General features: G+C 41.1%; 1 protein-coding gene across 5 annotated transcripts in view; it reads left to right on the top strand.

The window, feature by feature from the left end:
• Positions 1-407: 407 nt before the first annotated feature.
• The window catches only part of shisa6b (shisa family member 6b), a 91,125-nt gene continuing 73,703 nt past the window's right edge, over positions 408-17,829 (top strand). For all 5 annotated transcript variants that reach the window (XM_006796930.3, XM_087845252.1, XM_006796931.3 and 2 more), the window contains exons 1-4: positions 408-465; positions 843-1,748; positions 3,296-3,456; positions 17,596-17,697. In XM_006796930.3, the coding sequence (XP_006796993.1) occupies positions 1,225-1,748; positions 3,296-3,456; positions 17,596-17,697 (787 nt within the window). In that variant the 5' untranslated portion in view covers positions 408-465; positions 843-1,224. The remainder of the gene's footprint in view (positions 466-842; positions 1,749-3,295; positions 3,457-17,595; positions 17,698-17,829) is intronic.

The following is a 17,829-nucleotide window of genomic DNA, read 5'->3' on the forward strand; positions in this document are numbered from 1 at the left end:
GTGTTAACTGTGATCGGGAGCGCAGCTTAGTGTTGATTCCTCCTGAAAACAATGCGTGTTTACAGACATTAAGCCACAAAATGATAACAGCCAGCCGCACAGAAAGGTCAGGAAATTGCGCAGAAGACTGCAAGCACGAATAAACATGCAACCCATGCGGAGAGTGAAGGATGCTGCCGGATACCGCCAGCGAACAAGAGGTCTGTGCAGCCATTTAATTTAGAAGTGTTAATGCCAATAACCAGGCTTGCTTGGAGGAGGAGGAGAAGGAGAAAAAAAAAAAGAAGACGGGGGTGCAATTTACCGATACATGGCTGAGTTCTGACGCCAGCACCGAAGTGATGTAAGACAAGAGGGAGGGAGAAAACCAAGAAGGAGGAGAGGAGAGGAGAAGTAGAGAGATAGGGAGAGAGACTTTCTGAGACCCAGACACAGAGCAACTCCCCAGTGGGTATCCTAACAGAGGTAGGCTGGCTTTTCATACTCCCACTCAGAATTAAAATGCCGTGAATATATCGAGAAAAATAAAAGTCGTCAACTTACTTTGAATCCTCTTTGAAATTAATGTCTGGAATGCTCTTGGCGCCACGTTTAGTTTAGTACTGCAATGCTCGGGTGTGATGCTTAACATAAAGATAACACACCAGATTCGTTTGGACGATCCTGTGATGTGTGGGTGGAATGTTATCAAGTTCGAGGTGTCGCGCAAACTGCACGAACGAACTCAAATTCGTGGCTCAGATGTGTCGGGATATTTATACGGGTAGAAAAATGAATTAATGACGCGCTTCTGACGTGAGGATAATACCTAATGAGCTCGTTTGTTTTATTTGTTCCCCCAGCCCAACTTTGACTCTTAACGGAGCTGACTGTGGGCTCCAGATATCAGCACCTCGGATAGCGACGCGCCGCAACAGCTCAGCAGAGGCGGGGAGAACGCGCAGAGCCCGGGCGGCTGTCAGTTCCTGAGCCCGGTCAAGATATGGTTGTGCTCTCCTGTCTGCACTCAGCGAAGGCTCGCAATGGTCTTTAGAGTGTCCATTGCATAATAACTGCAGAGAATGCCCTTGACAACAGTCCGCACAGAGTTGCATTCAGCATGACGGCTGCACAGGACACTGACCGAACAGGGGAAGACTTGCACGAGACTGAACCTTTGAGCGTTTAACCAGAGTTGAAGTGTCTGTGCAAGCGCATAACACTGGAAGACTTCTTCACATTATCATGGGGATAAGGTACCTTTTATTGCTGCTGATCTACCTGGACCCCCTGAGCGTCTTGAGCGCCGCAACGGGCGGTAAAAAACCCAAGCAGGCGACCAGGAAGGCTCCGAAAGCCACCGCTATCCCCACGGTCGTCCCGCAGAAGACTCCAAAACCGTCGCCCGTCAGGAAACACGAGTCCTGCAAGGGCTACTTCGATGTAAGCGGGCAGTTTGACAGTGCGTTCGAGTGCAACAACACGGATCACCGGTACTGCTGCGGGACGTGCTTCCTGCGCTTTTGCTGCGAGTATAAGAAAGACCGACTTGATCAGACTGCGTGCACGAACTACGTAACGCCGGGCTGGTTGGAGACGGCCACTCCGTCCCCCGTCCCGACCAATGATCCCTATCTCTCCATGGATCAGACCAACACGGCGGTCTACATCACCTGTGGGATCATAGCCTTCATCATAGTGTTGGGAGTGTCGGCCAAAGTTGCATATGACAAAGCCACAGAGCCGCCTCAAGAAATGAATATACACAGGTGAGTGGGAGGAAGACTGTAATCATTCTGCTTAACGTGCGCCCTTTAATCAAGAAACAAAGCTGCATATTAAAAGTCTGCCTTTTGCACTTCATGCATATGTATAACTGGACAGACCATAATATGCACAGAGATGTAGAGTCCATTTAAAGGCAGGGGCTAAAGGTCAAAGAAACAGGCCCAAAGTGCTGTCAAATGCGATATTTTTCAAGCAAGCAACTTGTTTTCTTTCTCTCCATCAGCGCTAACGAAGTGAAAACGAGGCTGGTAAAGCACTGGAATGAATGAACAGACTGTCATCTAACAGGCAGCACTTCTCAGATCAAATTGTGTTCGATCTGCAGCAGATGTTAAATCCCAGAAAAACCAAAGCCTAAAATAATTATAGAGAGAAGTTGAAAGAGTGTTATCATACTGATTGTGGTAGGCTGGTGCTCCTGAAACAAGTGCGTGCATCTGCTATGAGTGGGAGTGAGAAGGACTAATGGCCAACGTTCCTTTGATGCTTTTTTAGTTCATATTGCAGAATTAAAAAAAGAAAAAGAAATTGTAACTGGTGCTGGAGTCTAACACTCGTCTGCATACTGGGCTCAGGAGGCAACCAGCCAGCTGTCAAGAATCATACTTGACAGCCCTCTCTTCAGCCTCTACACATCAGCACATGGCTGTCGGGTGTGTTCAGGTGAGGAGGTGGATGAGGATGCTTAGCAGAGATGGTGCAACTGCATCCCATCTCCTCATACTGGCCCCATCAAACACGGGCAGACCAACACGATGCTGACACATAAGATCTTCAACGCTGAATTGTTTTTTTATTATTACTGAATGCATTATTCACCGTCTTGAGCAATCTTAAGTCTGTGAATAATAGATGATGTTTGCATTAATGTTTTGGCTGTATCAAGGCTGTGTGACACGCATGCACCACTGGCACCACCACTTTCCATGAGGGTCACAAAGGAGGGCAGGGTGGGAAAGGGAGAGGGGCGAGGTAAAGTGAAGCTAAGATATTAATTTAAAGGCAAAGGTTAAACCACCAATATATTTGTCGTACAAAAGCTTTGAGCTGCTGCGGCGCCTTCAAAGTAATTAGATTTCCCCCCCGTTTTTTCTAAGTATGATGTGAGAAAAAAAGCAAACAAACATTTTTTTTTACTTTCTTTCATCATGATTGCTTCTCTCCCTCTTTCACCCCCCTCGAGGGCTTCATCCTTCCACATGCACCTGGTGCGGTCTGAAAAACATTCAAATTCAACCCAATTAGCTGAGATACTCACACATCCAACGCTGTTTCTCTTGCAAATGAACATTCGTCATGTTCCCAGACGTGTTAAAAAAAGGAAAAAAAAGAAAAGAGAGAGAGAGACAGAAGAACAAGAAGCGGAGCGGCCCTGAATTACCCATAATAGCGCAACGCTGTTTCAACAATTCACGTCTGGTTTTTAACTGTGTTCACATGCATGCGCAGAGACAACCTGTACAAAGAGGAAAAGCCTCCTTTTTGGTGTAATGTTCACACTTGTTTGCTGTGTGCTTGTCTGTTTTAGGGCCCTTGCAGACATCCTGAGGCAGCAGGGGCCCATCCCTATATCACAATACGACTGTGAGAATTTTGCAGCCATGAATGGCTCACCCAAAGACAACACACCAGTCAGAACCTCATCCAAGAACCACTACACCCCTGTTCACACCTCCAAATCCAACCATGGTAAGAGCTCTTCTTGCTCTCCTCTCTATACTCGAAGCTCTAAAGCTCATGTTTATGGCTGAAGGGACATTTCAGCAGCCGAACCCTGTGCCTGTGTCTTTGAGAGCATTTTTGTGCAATGCATTTGCAGCATATCATCATTATTTGTGTGTAAAATTCTGCAATACCATTCAAATCGCACCCACTGTACTGACCCTTTCAGCATTTTAATCTCCCGTGGTAACATCCTGTAGTCATCTGATTTGAGCAAAAGAGAAGAGAGAGCAACAGCGAGACTAAAGGACAGATAATCACAGACTAGCAAAGGTAGACCTGCCCAGCAGATTCTGATAGGCTGGAAGTGATGACCTCTCACTCAGTCAGCACACACACGGAGTCGTTTAACCTTGCAATTGCAAGAACAGACAGGAGTGTGAGTCATTAATATGGCCTGAAAAACGGACACAGAATCCAGGCGGCACTGGCAGGTTCACAGACAAAGCAGGTGTTATCAGATGGAGAGATACAAAGCCACTTGGGGAGAGGGACACAGATGGAAAATAATGAGATATTACAATGGAGTTGCTGAGATGGAAAGAAAAACAGAAAGACGTTAAGCCTCTGTGCAGGATGAGCAACTGCAGAGATACGGAGTAGAAAATTAAAGGTGATGTAGCTCTGAAAGCACGGCAGACTTTACTGCTGTGTAACGTTTTCTGTGGCACGATCTATTAATTTATCTACGTATCTACTGTCAGAGAAGAAACTTCCCCTTGCTATACATATACCCCTAATTTAAAGCTCAGGTGGTCGACACTGGTAAGTAACTACAAATTGTGGTTTTTAATTTTTAAGTCAGGCTGGAGGATTTCCTGCAAGTTATATAAACTAAACTAAAATTAAAAGCCAGAAGAAACTGTCTTTACACACGTCAGTGTATGACAGCTTAACTTTTCATGAGTTCAGCAAGAAAATAACAGAACATTATAAAATAATTCTCACACGCAAACTTCCCTTAGCTAAAAAAAGTCTAAGAATGACATTCGAGCAACACTTGGGAAGGCTGAACTGTCATGTTGTCATCCAAGGCCTCAATAAAAGACGATCAGCTAACAGTTACTCAGTCAAAGTGTTTGCTTGGATGCTTTCACACTGTGATAAATGACAAACAAGCAGTTATCTCTGTTTAGAAATCATCTTGCTGTATAGAAATTCTTATTATATCCAAACTATAGTTGGACAGGGTATATATATGGTAAATGGACTGGTTCTTATATAGCGCTTTTCTACTCTTCTGAGTACTCAAAGCGCTTTACACAACTTGTGCATTCACCCATTCGCACAAGCACATTTTTCTAGGTGCTTTCTAAGAAGCATTCACACACATTCATACTCCGATGGATGCATCGGAGAGCAATTTGGGGTTAGTATCTTGCCCAAGGATATTTGGCATGCAGACTAGGGGAAGCCAGGAATCGAACCACCAACCTTCCGATCAGTAGATGACCTGCTCTACCCCTATATATCACTTTGATACTCTGAATGAGCACTCAAAGCATTTTCTGACTTTGAGAGCTGTTGTGTTGCATTCAAATACTCCAATGCAGGCATCGGACAATTTGGTGTGTAGTACCTTTTCCGAGGCTACTTTGACATGTGGACTGAGAGAGCTGGAGATCGAACCTCAGATTAGCAGACAAAGTTTTGAGACAAAGTGTTTTGATCTCTGCCAGCAGCTTCACAGCTCTGATGCTGTGAGAAAACGAGCAGGTTGGAGAAATCAAGTGAAAGGATATTGTGAGCCACCGTTTTTTTACCTTTGGAAATATGGTTGCTAGTTTGCTAACTGACCTTGAGATAATGTTGGCTGTTCTCACTTTCAGTCAGTTCCATAAATACGTGCATCATACTAAAACACATCTGAGCCCCCAAATCCAGTGCAAATAAATGAATTCTCATACATACATGGACGATTATGCAGATTACTTCACCTAAGAAAAGGCACAAAAGCAGCCTGATGGCAGCCAATGTTGTAGGAGAACATGTAAGTGTGACGTGGAAGTTATAGTGTTGAATGTAAAAAACGTCATGAAAATGTAATTGAAAGCACTACAGTGCCAAAGAGTCTCAGTACATTATATTGCAGTATATATTAAAAGGGAAACTAGTGCAGAAAATATATAAACTGGTGCACAAATGTAGTCCAGAATGTAGGAAATAAACTGCCTGCTGCTCTCCCCTAAGATGCCACCCCCACCTATCCCTAGATTAAATCTTAATCCAGGCCTATTTTTCCACTCTTTTTGAAATGTTTTAATTAGAAACCAGTCATATAACAACATATTTATATTAATCGATGCGAGACTCATAACGACCTTCAGAAAATGTGAGCGAAGAGAATATTATAGCTAAAATGTTTATTCTCTGAGCTGTAGATGTAAGCAGCACAGCACCTAACACAGTACATGACGTTGTTATGGCTGAGTTGTGTGACGAGACAGCAACAGTCTCTCTGCATCCTCGTCTTTAAATAATAGATTGAGCATATTCTCAGCTTTATTTGGGTTTGCAGCCGCTTGAATGTCATGTAAACTTGGCCTCTTTCTGTCACTTTCACATCTATCACACACTTGGGGGGGGGCATTTTTCTTGCAGTACAGTGCTTGTTGCAGCTGCAGTCTGCATTCATTCACTTAATGTCTCCTCAGCTTAGCGAATGAATTGGTCTATCCTTAATGGTCACTTGCCGGCCCATGCACAGAGAGGGAGACGGGGCAGATGCAAAGCTGCACATGTCAGCCTGCCTCCAGTGCACGCTTGCATGTTTTTTTCCTCACATGAGCTCGGGCGTCGCTTTATCTTTATATTGCTCTGTCGCCTGTGTTTTGCCTGCTTGCAGAGAGTCACTGCAAAGAGAATACAACTTGCGCCAGCTCTGCTCAGTCTATCCTAGATAAAATAGAAAAACCCACCCCCTCCACATCAGGGACCACAGCCGTCCTGATGGGGTTGGACATGAAAGGCAGTGACAGTGCGGGCACAAGTGTGGTTAATGTGTGCATATAAATTGAGAGAACAGAGAGGGAGTCCACTCGCTCGCATAGAAAATGCATATTCATGTACGCCTAAATGGGCATTTGGCACAGAATGGCAAGGCAGGCCTCTTAGAGAGGAGAGGGTTCTCGGGTGGAACTGTTGCTGCTGGCACTTCACATCCAGAGGCTTTCTGAGACACTTTTATATCAGGTGGACAGACCTCATAAAGTAAAAGGCTATAGGGAGGATCCTGTCAACTTATGTCTAAAGTGGGTATAACAGCCATATCTTCTTTGATCTTTGCATTTAAACATGTCCGGTCTCTCTTGGCTGCAGAGATGTCCTCCCCAACATATTTTAAAATCCTTTATTTCAGCCCTTTTCTAAAAATACACGCTGATGTATTTCTTCACATCACAGATCTTGTGTGGCAACGTGGCACCCTCGGTGCACTGCAAAACATCCCTGCATTTTTTTAAATAAAAAAAAAGAAGAGCGGCCTACAGCAAAAACAGTACAGACAGCATAATATGATACCAGCGCAAGTGCTTCTATTTTTATTCGAATCCACTCTGCATTGTTGTGTGGCTCAGATCCTCTTTTAGGTCGGGGTGTAAACACAGAGCACCCCGCAGCCACAACAGGGAGCCGGCCTTGAAAGGGAGGAGCAGATACCTTTGCAGGAGTTTGCCGTCGGTTAAAGTAAACAATAACCGCCTCTCTGAGTAATGCAGTTTGGCCCACAGCTCTCTTTAGATGAAGCTGATTTATTCACCGCAAACCACAGGCAAAGAGTTGCCTGTTTTTTCAGAGGGTTTTTAAAGTGTTGCTTGGTTTCCTCTCTGACAGTTTCCTAATGCAGAGAATGATGAAGTAAAGTTTTCAGGTACAGAAACCAAAAAACACTAGTCAAGCGCATTTGTTCCTTATAGGCAGGCCAACTAGAATTCCCTAATATCACAGTGTTTTAAAAGCCTTCACTTCACTTAGAACACTTGCAGGGATTGGTGATTACTTACTGAAAGAGAGATCAGATCTTTGAGAGATCTTACGTTTGTCTCCCTGTTAGATGCAGAACAGAATAAAAGAATCCTCCGTCTCCTAATGAGCAACGTCTTGAGTGTTCAGGCCCAGTTTTCAAAAGCAGAATGGGTGAACTACAACAAAAAACTCGTAATGAGTTGAATTAAAGATTTGATTATAATTTATGGTGTTGAGTTCATTGAATCGGCGCATGTTAGGGTTCTCGTAGCAGCTGAAAAGCCTTGAGCTGGTATTTATATATCTGCACTGTTTGCAGCACTGAAGGGATTTGAGCTGTCAGTTCATTTTATGAGACGACTCTCGAGCTTAAAGGTCAGCTGCTGTGGACAATTAGAGGTCGTGATGATACAACAACATTTTCGGCTGTTTGGCGGCTATGACGTGATCTTCAGATACATATTTCTAAAAGCGTTCTGTGTGCAGCACCTTCTTTCCACATAAACCCCAAATTTTGCCTAAACAACAAAACAGTGATTTAATTACTCTAATTATTTGCCAATAGGCACTTTTATAATCATATTCAGTGAGGCATCCCGCCTCAACCACTACTACACACATGTAACAAACATCTGCTTCCTCTTCTTGCTGCTTCTTTCCAATTAATCCTTGACGTGTGCAGCAATAACATCTCCGCTGTGACCTCACTGGCTCCCCATTGGCCAGATAATCATCAGGCCCCATGTTAAAAACAACATTTCTGTGCTGACTGCATCAACATGTTTATTAGAAGCTTTCTCTTGAGTGCACCTGTGTTTAACCCGAGCAACTGAGAGACTCCACCTAATTGTCTCCTGCCCTAGATCTCATTATTGCCCCTTATTATACAGCTGGACTTCTGGCACCCTGAGTGCCAGACATATGCGTGTATGTGAATAAGTGTGTTTCAGGTGCAGAGGCAGGAATCCAGCTATATCCCGCAGCTGTTGTGGTTTAAGACAGCCCAGAGTGGGTTAGAACTTAGGACTGCACTGCGCAATTAGTTTCATGAGAGGGCAGGGGCATGTATTTTCCAAGGTATCACTGAAAAAGTTTCCTTTAGAGGTTTCAGCTTATATAACAGAGAAACTGCAAAAGAATGAGATATGTGACACTGAGCTACTTTATCAAAATGACACATATAGTTCTGATCATTCTCTAAAACCAGTGTGCCATATAAATGGTATTACGGTTTAATTTAGGAAGCAGACTTAAAATTCACAGAGGACTGATCAAATACCATTAAATACACTTAAAAGTAAATGAATGTGCAATATTAAATATTAGCTCTCTCTCTTATAAATCACTATTTATAAATCAATAAATAATTGATCAGAATGAGGATTTTCTTTTCCATAGGAAACCTTGTTACAACAATATGAATATGTTAGTTTAAATAAATTAGCACCCACAAGCAGTGTTGGGAAGGTTACTTTTAAAATGTATTCCAGTACAGATTACAGAATACATGCCCCAAAATGTATTCTGTAACGTATTCCGTTACGTTACTCAATGAGAGTAACGTATTCTGAATACTTTGGATTACTTAATATATTATCATGCTGTTTACAACTACATGAATATTGCTGTGATTTATTACTGTTACTGAAGGTCCGCGGCTCCGACCCGTAGTAAAGGGACCTCTGGCTAATACGGTGGGTTCTGTGTCGGGCTCGTAGCTGAAAACTAGCTTTACTTTGTTGTGTGGGTCACTTTGCTAGCGAGAGACAGAGAGAGGCGTTGAAAGGCTGCTCCAACAGAACTTATTGTTTCGGAGGAAAACACGAACACGGTGTACAGTCGAGTCTTAATAGCTTACTTACAACTGGGCTCGTCAGGCTCTCTTCTTGGCTGCAGTGGTTATTATTATATTTACATGCTTCCAGCTCCCGTTTCTGCTCGATGACAGCTCGTACTTTTCCTTTTTCTCCCTCCCTCGCTCACAGACACATAACGGGTATGGCAGTCCATTCTCCCTGCAGCACGGACTACACTGCCCATGATGCTACATTCTTTAGAGCTATACCGGTAGCATTCTGCCTATTAGCTTAGCACAACAACAACAAAAAGGCCTCTCTCACCCAGGAAACACGCAGAGAGAGAACGTCGCCCTGTAACCATGGCAACAGTAACGCTGCCGCCTGGAACAACAGAACGTAGCTGTCAAACAAAACCCAAACAGGCCTGACCCGCCACAATATGAAACAGGGAAGTACCGCCGTGTAATCCATTTATTTCAACAAAGTAACTGTATTCTAAATACCACCTTTTTAAACGGTAACTGTAACGGAATACAGTTACTCATATTTTGTATTTTAAATACGTAACGGCGGTACATGTATTCCGTTACTCCCCAACACTGCACACAAGTCATACTGTCAGAGGCTAAGGAGAGGAGTGGCAGCAATCTTTTACTTATTTTACTTATTAATCAACCAAAGACCTGGACAGAGTTATGAATCATTTGAAAGCCACTCTGAACTTTGTCCACCCTAATCAGAGAAGCCAAAAATCAGGTGTTATCTGTTGTCCTCATGGTCCATAGTCAGTATTTCTATTTGGTTTCTCAGACTTTAAAAATAAATCTGATTAAGTGCTCAGTTCTAATAAAAATCACTGTTATAGGAGATTTTAACATCCATGTAAATGACAGTCTAATTCTTATATAGTGCTTTCTCTTCTCCAGAGTTCTCAAAGCGCTCTATACAACACGCCACATTCACCCAATCACGTTTTCTTCTGAGCTTTTAGTGCTTCCTAAGAACATTCATACTCTGATGGATGCATCGGAGAGCAACTTGGGGTTCGTATCTTGCCCAAGGATACTTGGCAAGCAAACTGGAGGAGCCAGGGATCGAACCTCTACCTCCTGAGCTACAGCCACCCCCAGCCTTAACACCTCATTTAATTTTTTATTAGCGAAAATATAAATAAGCCCAGCCGTGCCTTTAATCATACTCAGGTTACAACCCCCAGATACTGTGGCTGCTCCAAAAAAGAAGGCAACAAATCAGAGATCGATACTGGTAACAGAGTTTGGTACCTCGCATAACTGATAAATCTGTGCCTTAAAGTAGATAAAATCATTTGGAGAGAAAATTGAATTAAAGATCTTAATTTGGGTAAAAAAAAATCAAAAATCCAAAACTGTACCACAATAAGAGAACGTTTACCGTTTGGTACGATCAAGGAAAACAACCCCAGGTTTCTTTTCTGCGCTGTAGCCAGGCTGACAGAGTCAGAGCTCTCTTGAGCCAATTATTCCTTTTTGACCTAAACTAGCAAGGACTTTATGAATTTCTTTACATATTTTAACCGATAGAGAAAAAAAAATATCCACAGCTATCCCACAGATGTGTCATTAAGCAGAGGAACTTAGAGTCTTTCTCTCCAATCAATCTTAACTTCAGTAATGTCTTCCTTTAAAACATCAATATTCCATCCTTACAAGATTGTTAAAAAAAAAGTTTCACCATTTATGAATGCTTTAATTTTAAATATGATTAATCCATCTTTATTAACAGGCTGTGAACCACATGCTTTTAAGGCTCTTACTCAATCCAGCCATAAAAAAACAGTTTCCAACCTTCCTATCATTTAAAAAAATCTTTGTCAAACATTTAACTGATCATATACGAAGGAATGTTGTTTTATTGGAAAGCGTTTCGGTCAGGAGTTAGAGTACATCATGTCACAGAAACAGCATGAGTGACTGGCGTCTGACAGTGGCCTCACCTCTGTATTCGATCTCAGCCCAGTGGTTTCAATCATATCAATCTGACAGAGCCTAATTTGTGTATGTAAATGGGGAGTCTTCCTCAGACACAAAAGTTAGTCATGGAGCTCCACAGAGGACTGTGCTGGGACCAGTACACAGCAAATCCAGCATGTCCAAATTAACACTGTCAGATTTGATTTCAACACTATTAAAGTGTCTATATGGGTCCACACCAGAGAGTGTTAATTTAACTCTTTTTGGAGAGTTGGTACGTTAACTCTGATTTAGTGTTGAACACCAAATCTGTCTAGAGTTGATAATTTAACACTTACTAATGCTAACTAGGTGTTAAGAGTTTATATATTAACTCTCAAAGAGTTTAACTACGTAAGAGTTATCTTCTAATTAATTCTAAAAAGTGGAAATTTTACTGTTCTGAACTTCTAGAAATTCTTTTGGAAATAAACATTTGTTAAAAAGATGCAATGGTTTTTGAAAAACATTTATTCTGAACTGTGCACCACAATTTCAAAACATTTTCTGAAAGATGTAACAGTGTACATGTTCTCACTTTCATTAGAATTTTGTTTATCAAAAGGTCTGACATAGGTGAGCTGGTAAATGCAAATAACAGCATTCTCATCACTTATTTCTTCAATACAATATGCATGTCCTTCATTCATCACTTTGTGGAACTTCAACGCACTTCTGCTCTCCCCCATATTCCATCTTCACAAGCATATCCTATGTGGAGATTGAATAAAAATTAGTTGAGACGGCACAAATCAATTGCAGCACAGTAAAAAAAAGAATCCTTTTTGAGACATTACTTGTGTAAAGTATTTTCCCAAAAGACAAGAACACAGGCAACAGGTAATACTGAACTAAATGTAAAACCTCAACCTTTTTCATTTTTACCTAAACCGTGTGCACAAAACTCGGGAGGGATCTAAATGCTAACGTAGAACCCAGTCAGGACGTCTGCTACTGCTGTTTGCTCGTTTTTTATGGGAGATCATTTTCAGGCTTCAAGTAGCACCATTATGCCAACATTTCACATTCTAGACATTGTTTTAGGTTTGACTGAAAATTCACATGCAAGCTTTTTTTCAAGGCTGTGGTATTTGCCCGCAAACAATACCTTTCAGCTAGCTAAAACAGAATATTATGCTATCACCGAGCAACATGGCTAATGCCTTTCACACAGCTTTGTCTCAACTCCAAAGAGCCACAGAAGTAAAAGCTAATAATAATAATTGAAACAATCTTTGAAAAAATGACTTACCAAGCATGGCAAACAACTCAAATATGTAGAGCAAAATGTTCTGAAACGGCTTCACTTCAGCTTCGATTGGAGCCTATGGTGCTGGGGGCGGAGCAGTGTTGCCAACTCCTCAGTAAGGAAAATCGCTATTGGTTGTCCTAAAAGTCGCTAGAAGTCGCTAAATGACGTCATCACCTAATTTGCATAATTGGTCATGCTAATGTAATTGTAACCTACGCTGCTGGAGAGAGAAATAACATCATGGACGAGACATAAAGTGAGCAAAAAACGTCCTAAATGCAGTTAGAATTTATTTAGAACTACAAATTAAATTTCTTTTAGCAATTATTGTTTTTTGTAATGTCACAATTCCAACCCTGCTCCTTAATCCGGGCTTGGACCGGCAAAAGTGACCCGAAATAGGCACTCTGGTGGAGTTACTTTGTGTGTGTGTGTTTATAAGTAGTTTTAAACCTGATCCACAAAACAGCATAAGAGTAAAAGAAGAACTGACTGCGTTACAGCACCCGCTGCTTGTTGAGAGTAAAAGCGATATGCGCTTTCACGTCTTTTTTTAGCGACTTTTCTTGGAAAAAAAGTCGCTAGGGGGTGTGAAAACTCGCCAAATATAGCGACAAAGTCGCTAAGTTGGCAACACTGGGGTGGAGTCTGGGAATTTACTCTGTGTCATAGCCCCTCTAGGAGTTCAGAGTTAAGAGATCAAGAGTTAATGTTTCCATTGTAGCACCTCCAGATTTGAAATAGAAACACTCATTTTTAACACTCGATTTTAACTACTATCATTTTACACCTCAGAGTTACATTAAAAGAATGTGACTCTACTTAGAGTAAAATTAACTCTGCTTTTGCAAGAAGACTACTAACACCAAAACATTTAACACTTTTGAATTTGATGTGTACTTTTTACATTGTACATGTTTCCTTTAGGGAATTTTATTAGAAAGGACTGCACACATTTTCATTGCTATGCAGGGAAACCCAGTTTTATTTATCCATGAAGTCTCATGGTACAAATCACCTAGTTAAACTACAGACATTTTTTACGTTAGTATACTTGGCCTGAAACATTTAGGACATTTAGAAACATGGTATCCAACCAGATATTTACTTTAGATGGCATTGCCTTGTCCTTCAGTAATAATGTGAGAAATATTGGAGTCATTTGTGACCAGGAAATGTCCTTCAGTGAGCACATTAAACAAATATATAGAATTACTCTGATTCATTTGTGCATTCTTGCTAAAATTAGAAACATCTTGTCTCAGACACTGATTCATGCAATTATAACTTCAAGGCTATAATAATTCATTTTTATCAGTTTGCTCTAAAAGCTTCCCAAAAAGCTTTCAGTTGATCCAGAGCAAGAGTACTAACTGGGACTGGAAAGAGACACCACATTCCTCCCATATTAGTTTCTCCTCATCAACTCCTTGTTCAGCTCAGAGTTGAATTTAAAATCCTTCTCCTCACATATAACATCTCGTATTATCAAGCCCATCATGGAATCAGCCTTCAGTTTGGATTTGGGAAATAGACACTGCCTCTGCTTTTAAGATTAGGCATAAAGCTTTCCTGTTTGATAAAGCTCATAGTCAGGGCAGAATCAGTTGACCCTGAACCAGTCTTTAGTTATGCTGCAATAAGCTCAGGCTGCTCGGCTGCTCATTCCTTTTTAATGGTGTTTATACACTACTACTGCATTTAATCATTGGTTAGAATTGAACACTGACTCTCTCTCCCGTAATCTGTCTTTTGTCCCGACTCTATCCGGTCTCTTCCCCCTCACCCCCAACGGTTCTCTGCAGATGGCTGCCGCTTTCTTCCTCTTAAAAGAGAGTTTTTCCTTCTCACTGTCACCAAGTGCTCGCTCAAAGAGGGTCATGTGATTGTTTCTGTTTCTTTCTAATATTGTAGGTTCTTTAAATTACTGTATAAAGCATCTCTATGTGACCGTTGTTGTGAATTGATGTTTGAAAAATTAAACTTAACTGAATTGAATCAAATTACTTTTGCCTGGCCGTGTTGGACCTTAATCGACCTTGGATTCAGATAGTCTCTCCAATGGCTGCCAAGCTGCACCACATCAGGCTTTGTTCATAATATAATTATCTTATTATTCACATTTTTCCAATTTCAGAGGTGTAGGTGTGCAGTGAAGAGGTCAGATTAAAAAAAATATTACCATATGAATCCTCAGCGTGCATTGGCTCCAGCGGCTGTTCATTTCCATAGTACATCATTGAGGTGAAAGTCACGATTTTCTTTGTATCAAGGAGGATAAATTAATAATGTGCAACGTTCTCTCTGCAGACTCTTCATGCTATCTCTCAGTGGTGAGCAGTGGGAGAGAAAGCGGGAGGGGAAAAAGGTGGATTCTGATCACTTTTGAATGGTTTTTCCAGGGTCGTTACAATGGCCTGTGGAGTCACCTACCAATGACAAATATGACAAAAGAAGACAATAATAGTATAATAGTGCAGCTGCTCTAGCAATTCTGCATGTGATATATATACATGCATGCTGGTATGACTGAATGCGTAAAATAACCCTTGTAGATATTCTATCTGCAGCATGAAGGCAGCACAGGGAGAGGTGTGATTGAGTTCAAAGTGCACTAGTATGTGGGTGGTGGAAACATATTGCTGTTTTTCTTCTTCTTCCTTTTTTTTTGAATATCACAGCACTGTGTTTGCAGCTGCTGTTCACATTTCAGCCATTTCCCCTCAATCCATGTCTGAGGGGTAATGACACCATGGGAAAATTTTAGATTTGGCACAAAAAAAAAGAAACACATCTGAGGCAAATAAGAAATTTGATAGAAACACTCAAACACAATTTAGCTGCCCTGCAAATGTTCTTGTAAAGTGAAACATTGTTGATTTTATACGTCAGTATATATATTATATTCCAAGGGTTCTATTAGTATTAAAGTGGTTCTATATTTAGTTTCCATTAAAAACTGATACATAACTTTTTGAGCTTTGTAATTTCGATACATTTCTATGTCTTTTTTTGTGTAAATTTTACATTTTACTGTGTCAGTGTCACAAAGAAAATTAAAAAATCTGTGATATTTGTGCTTTTCAGTGATATAAAAGAGTTACAATGACACGGACAATTACATGCCAACACAGTGAAAGCAATAATCTAAATCCAATCTCTGCCATTAGTCTGATTGTGCATTTTCATTAACCGTAAAACCAAACACTGAGTCAAACTAATAAATTAAATCTTTGTCCTAACTGTCAGATTCACTTGTAATGGGCGCCACCTTTTGACATTTGAGTTCTGGGAGAAAGCAGGTAGCTTTTATAGTTCATTTCTAACATTTTATATCAAGTGGCTGCAGCTCAGGAGGTAAAATGAGTCATTTAATAATCGGACAGCTTTGTGCACGACATTGGAGTGTGACTAAACCCTGAATTTAGAGTGTGAATGTTAAATAAAAGCGTTTGTATGAATCTTTGTGTAAATAGATGAATGAAGCTCATAGACAGCGCTTTGAGTGCAGGAACAGAGTAGAAAAGCACTACATAAGTACCAGCTTATTTACTAAAATAACAAGTGAGTAAAAAATGAAAATATTAATTTGTTATAGTCCCACAAGTGATTGAATATGCTACTTTCAGAAAGGGTAAGGCTTCAACGGGACGGTCAACATTATTGCAAAGGTTCAGATATACTTTATACTTTACTTTTACAGTTGCCTTCTCTGGAAGAGCTAGCAGATTATTTCCCACGCTGTCGTCCATTGCACATGGTTTAGCATTTTTGTTCCTCTGGCTCAATGTCGCCATTGTGTTTCATGTTGCTTTGTTCTTAACCTTAACTGTCCAGACTTAAACAGTCTAAACACAGTGTAGTATGGCAAAAAACTCATGTTGACCACCAACTGTTGACTGTAACACACAGTTTGTCTTTTTGAATTTTTACATTTTTGAGTTGCTGCAGAGAAAACAAGTGTGCCTCCAACAATATCCAAATTGAAGCATATTTAAATAAAGCATGTTAATTTTTAGCTTAACATCTCATTGTGATCAGATGCTTATGTTTGACATCATTCCCTTATGACGTTTAAAAATTACTGCAATATTATGCTTTCTTATTAATCAGTGAAAATGGGTGTATTTATTCACTTTTCAATTCAATTCAATTCAATTTTATTTATATAGCGCCAAATCACAACAAAAGTCGCCTCAAGGCGCTTCATAGATACAGAGAAAAACCCAACAATCATATGACCCCCTATGAGCAGCACTTTGGCGACAGTGGGAAGGAAAAACTCCCTTTTAACAGGAAGAAACCTCCAGCAGAACCAGGCTCAGGGAGGGGCGGGGCCATCTGCTGCGACCGGTTGGGGTGAGAGAAGGAAGACAGGATAAAGACATGCTGTGGAAGAGAGACAGAGGTTAATAACAGATATGATTCAATGCAGAGAGGTCTGTTAATACATAGTGAGTGAGAAAGGTGACTGGAAAGGAAAAACTCAATGCATCATGGGAATCCCCCGGCAGCCTACGTCTATTGCAGCATAACTAAGGGAGGATTCAGGGTCACCTGGTCCAGCCCACTTCTGCATAACAGGATATTGTGGTGGGATAAAGCTCCCTTCTTTATTGATCGGCATGGTGGTTAGTACTGTTGCCTCACACAAGAAGGTTCCTGGTTTGAACCCTAGCTGGAGTTGTTTTGTGTGGAGTTTGTAATGTTATTCCTGGACCTGCATGGGTTTTTTTCAGTTGATCTTATTTCCTCTGTCCCAAGGTCATATATGTTAACTGGTTAATAGGCCATGGACGTGAGGTATAAAGTGTTTGAAGTGCATAGAATAATGTGATGTATGATTAAAAATGTCACTTGTAGTGCTTTAAGCGGTCAGTGAGACTGGGAAAATGCTGTGTAAATGCAAGTACACATCTTGGACAGCACACCCTCAGTATCTCAGACACAAGTTACCTACTGGCTACACAAAATTGAAATGTTCATATTCAGGATTCAGAACACTGACACTGTGCATTCAGGTCTCCCCAACTGCTGTGTTATAATGTGTCTGTGTTGTGGCTCTACATGCTTGCCTCTGTGTGTCCCTGTATGTGATCAGGTCTCCACTACGGGAAAGAGAGCGTCAGAAGCAGTGGAGGCGCTGACCTTCACAACTTTATCTCTTCTGGTTTTGTGACACTGGGACGAGGCCATCAGAAAGGTAAAGTCGTTTTTCTGTCCTCGTTTCCTTCTCTTTTTCTTACTTAGAAGATTAAATTCTTTTTGTGCAAACACAACACTTTATACCTGCTGAATGCTTAAAGTCCTGCTCAATGTTCCACTCACATCCCCG

This window comes from Neolamprologus brichardi, chromosome 8, assembly GCF_056152115.1.
Source record: "Neolamprologus brichardi isolate AB-2024 chromosome 8, ASM5615211v1, whole genome shotgun sequence".
NCBI lineage: Eukaryota > Metazoa > Chordata > Actinopteri > Cichliformes > Cichlidae > Neolamprologus > Neolamprologus brichardi.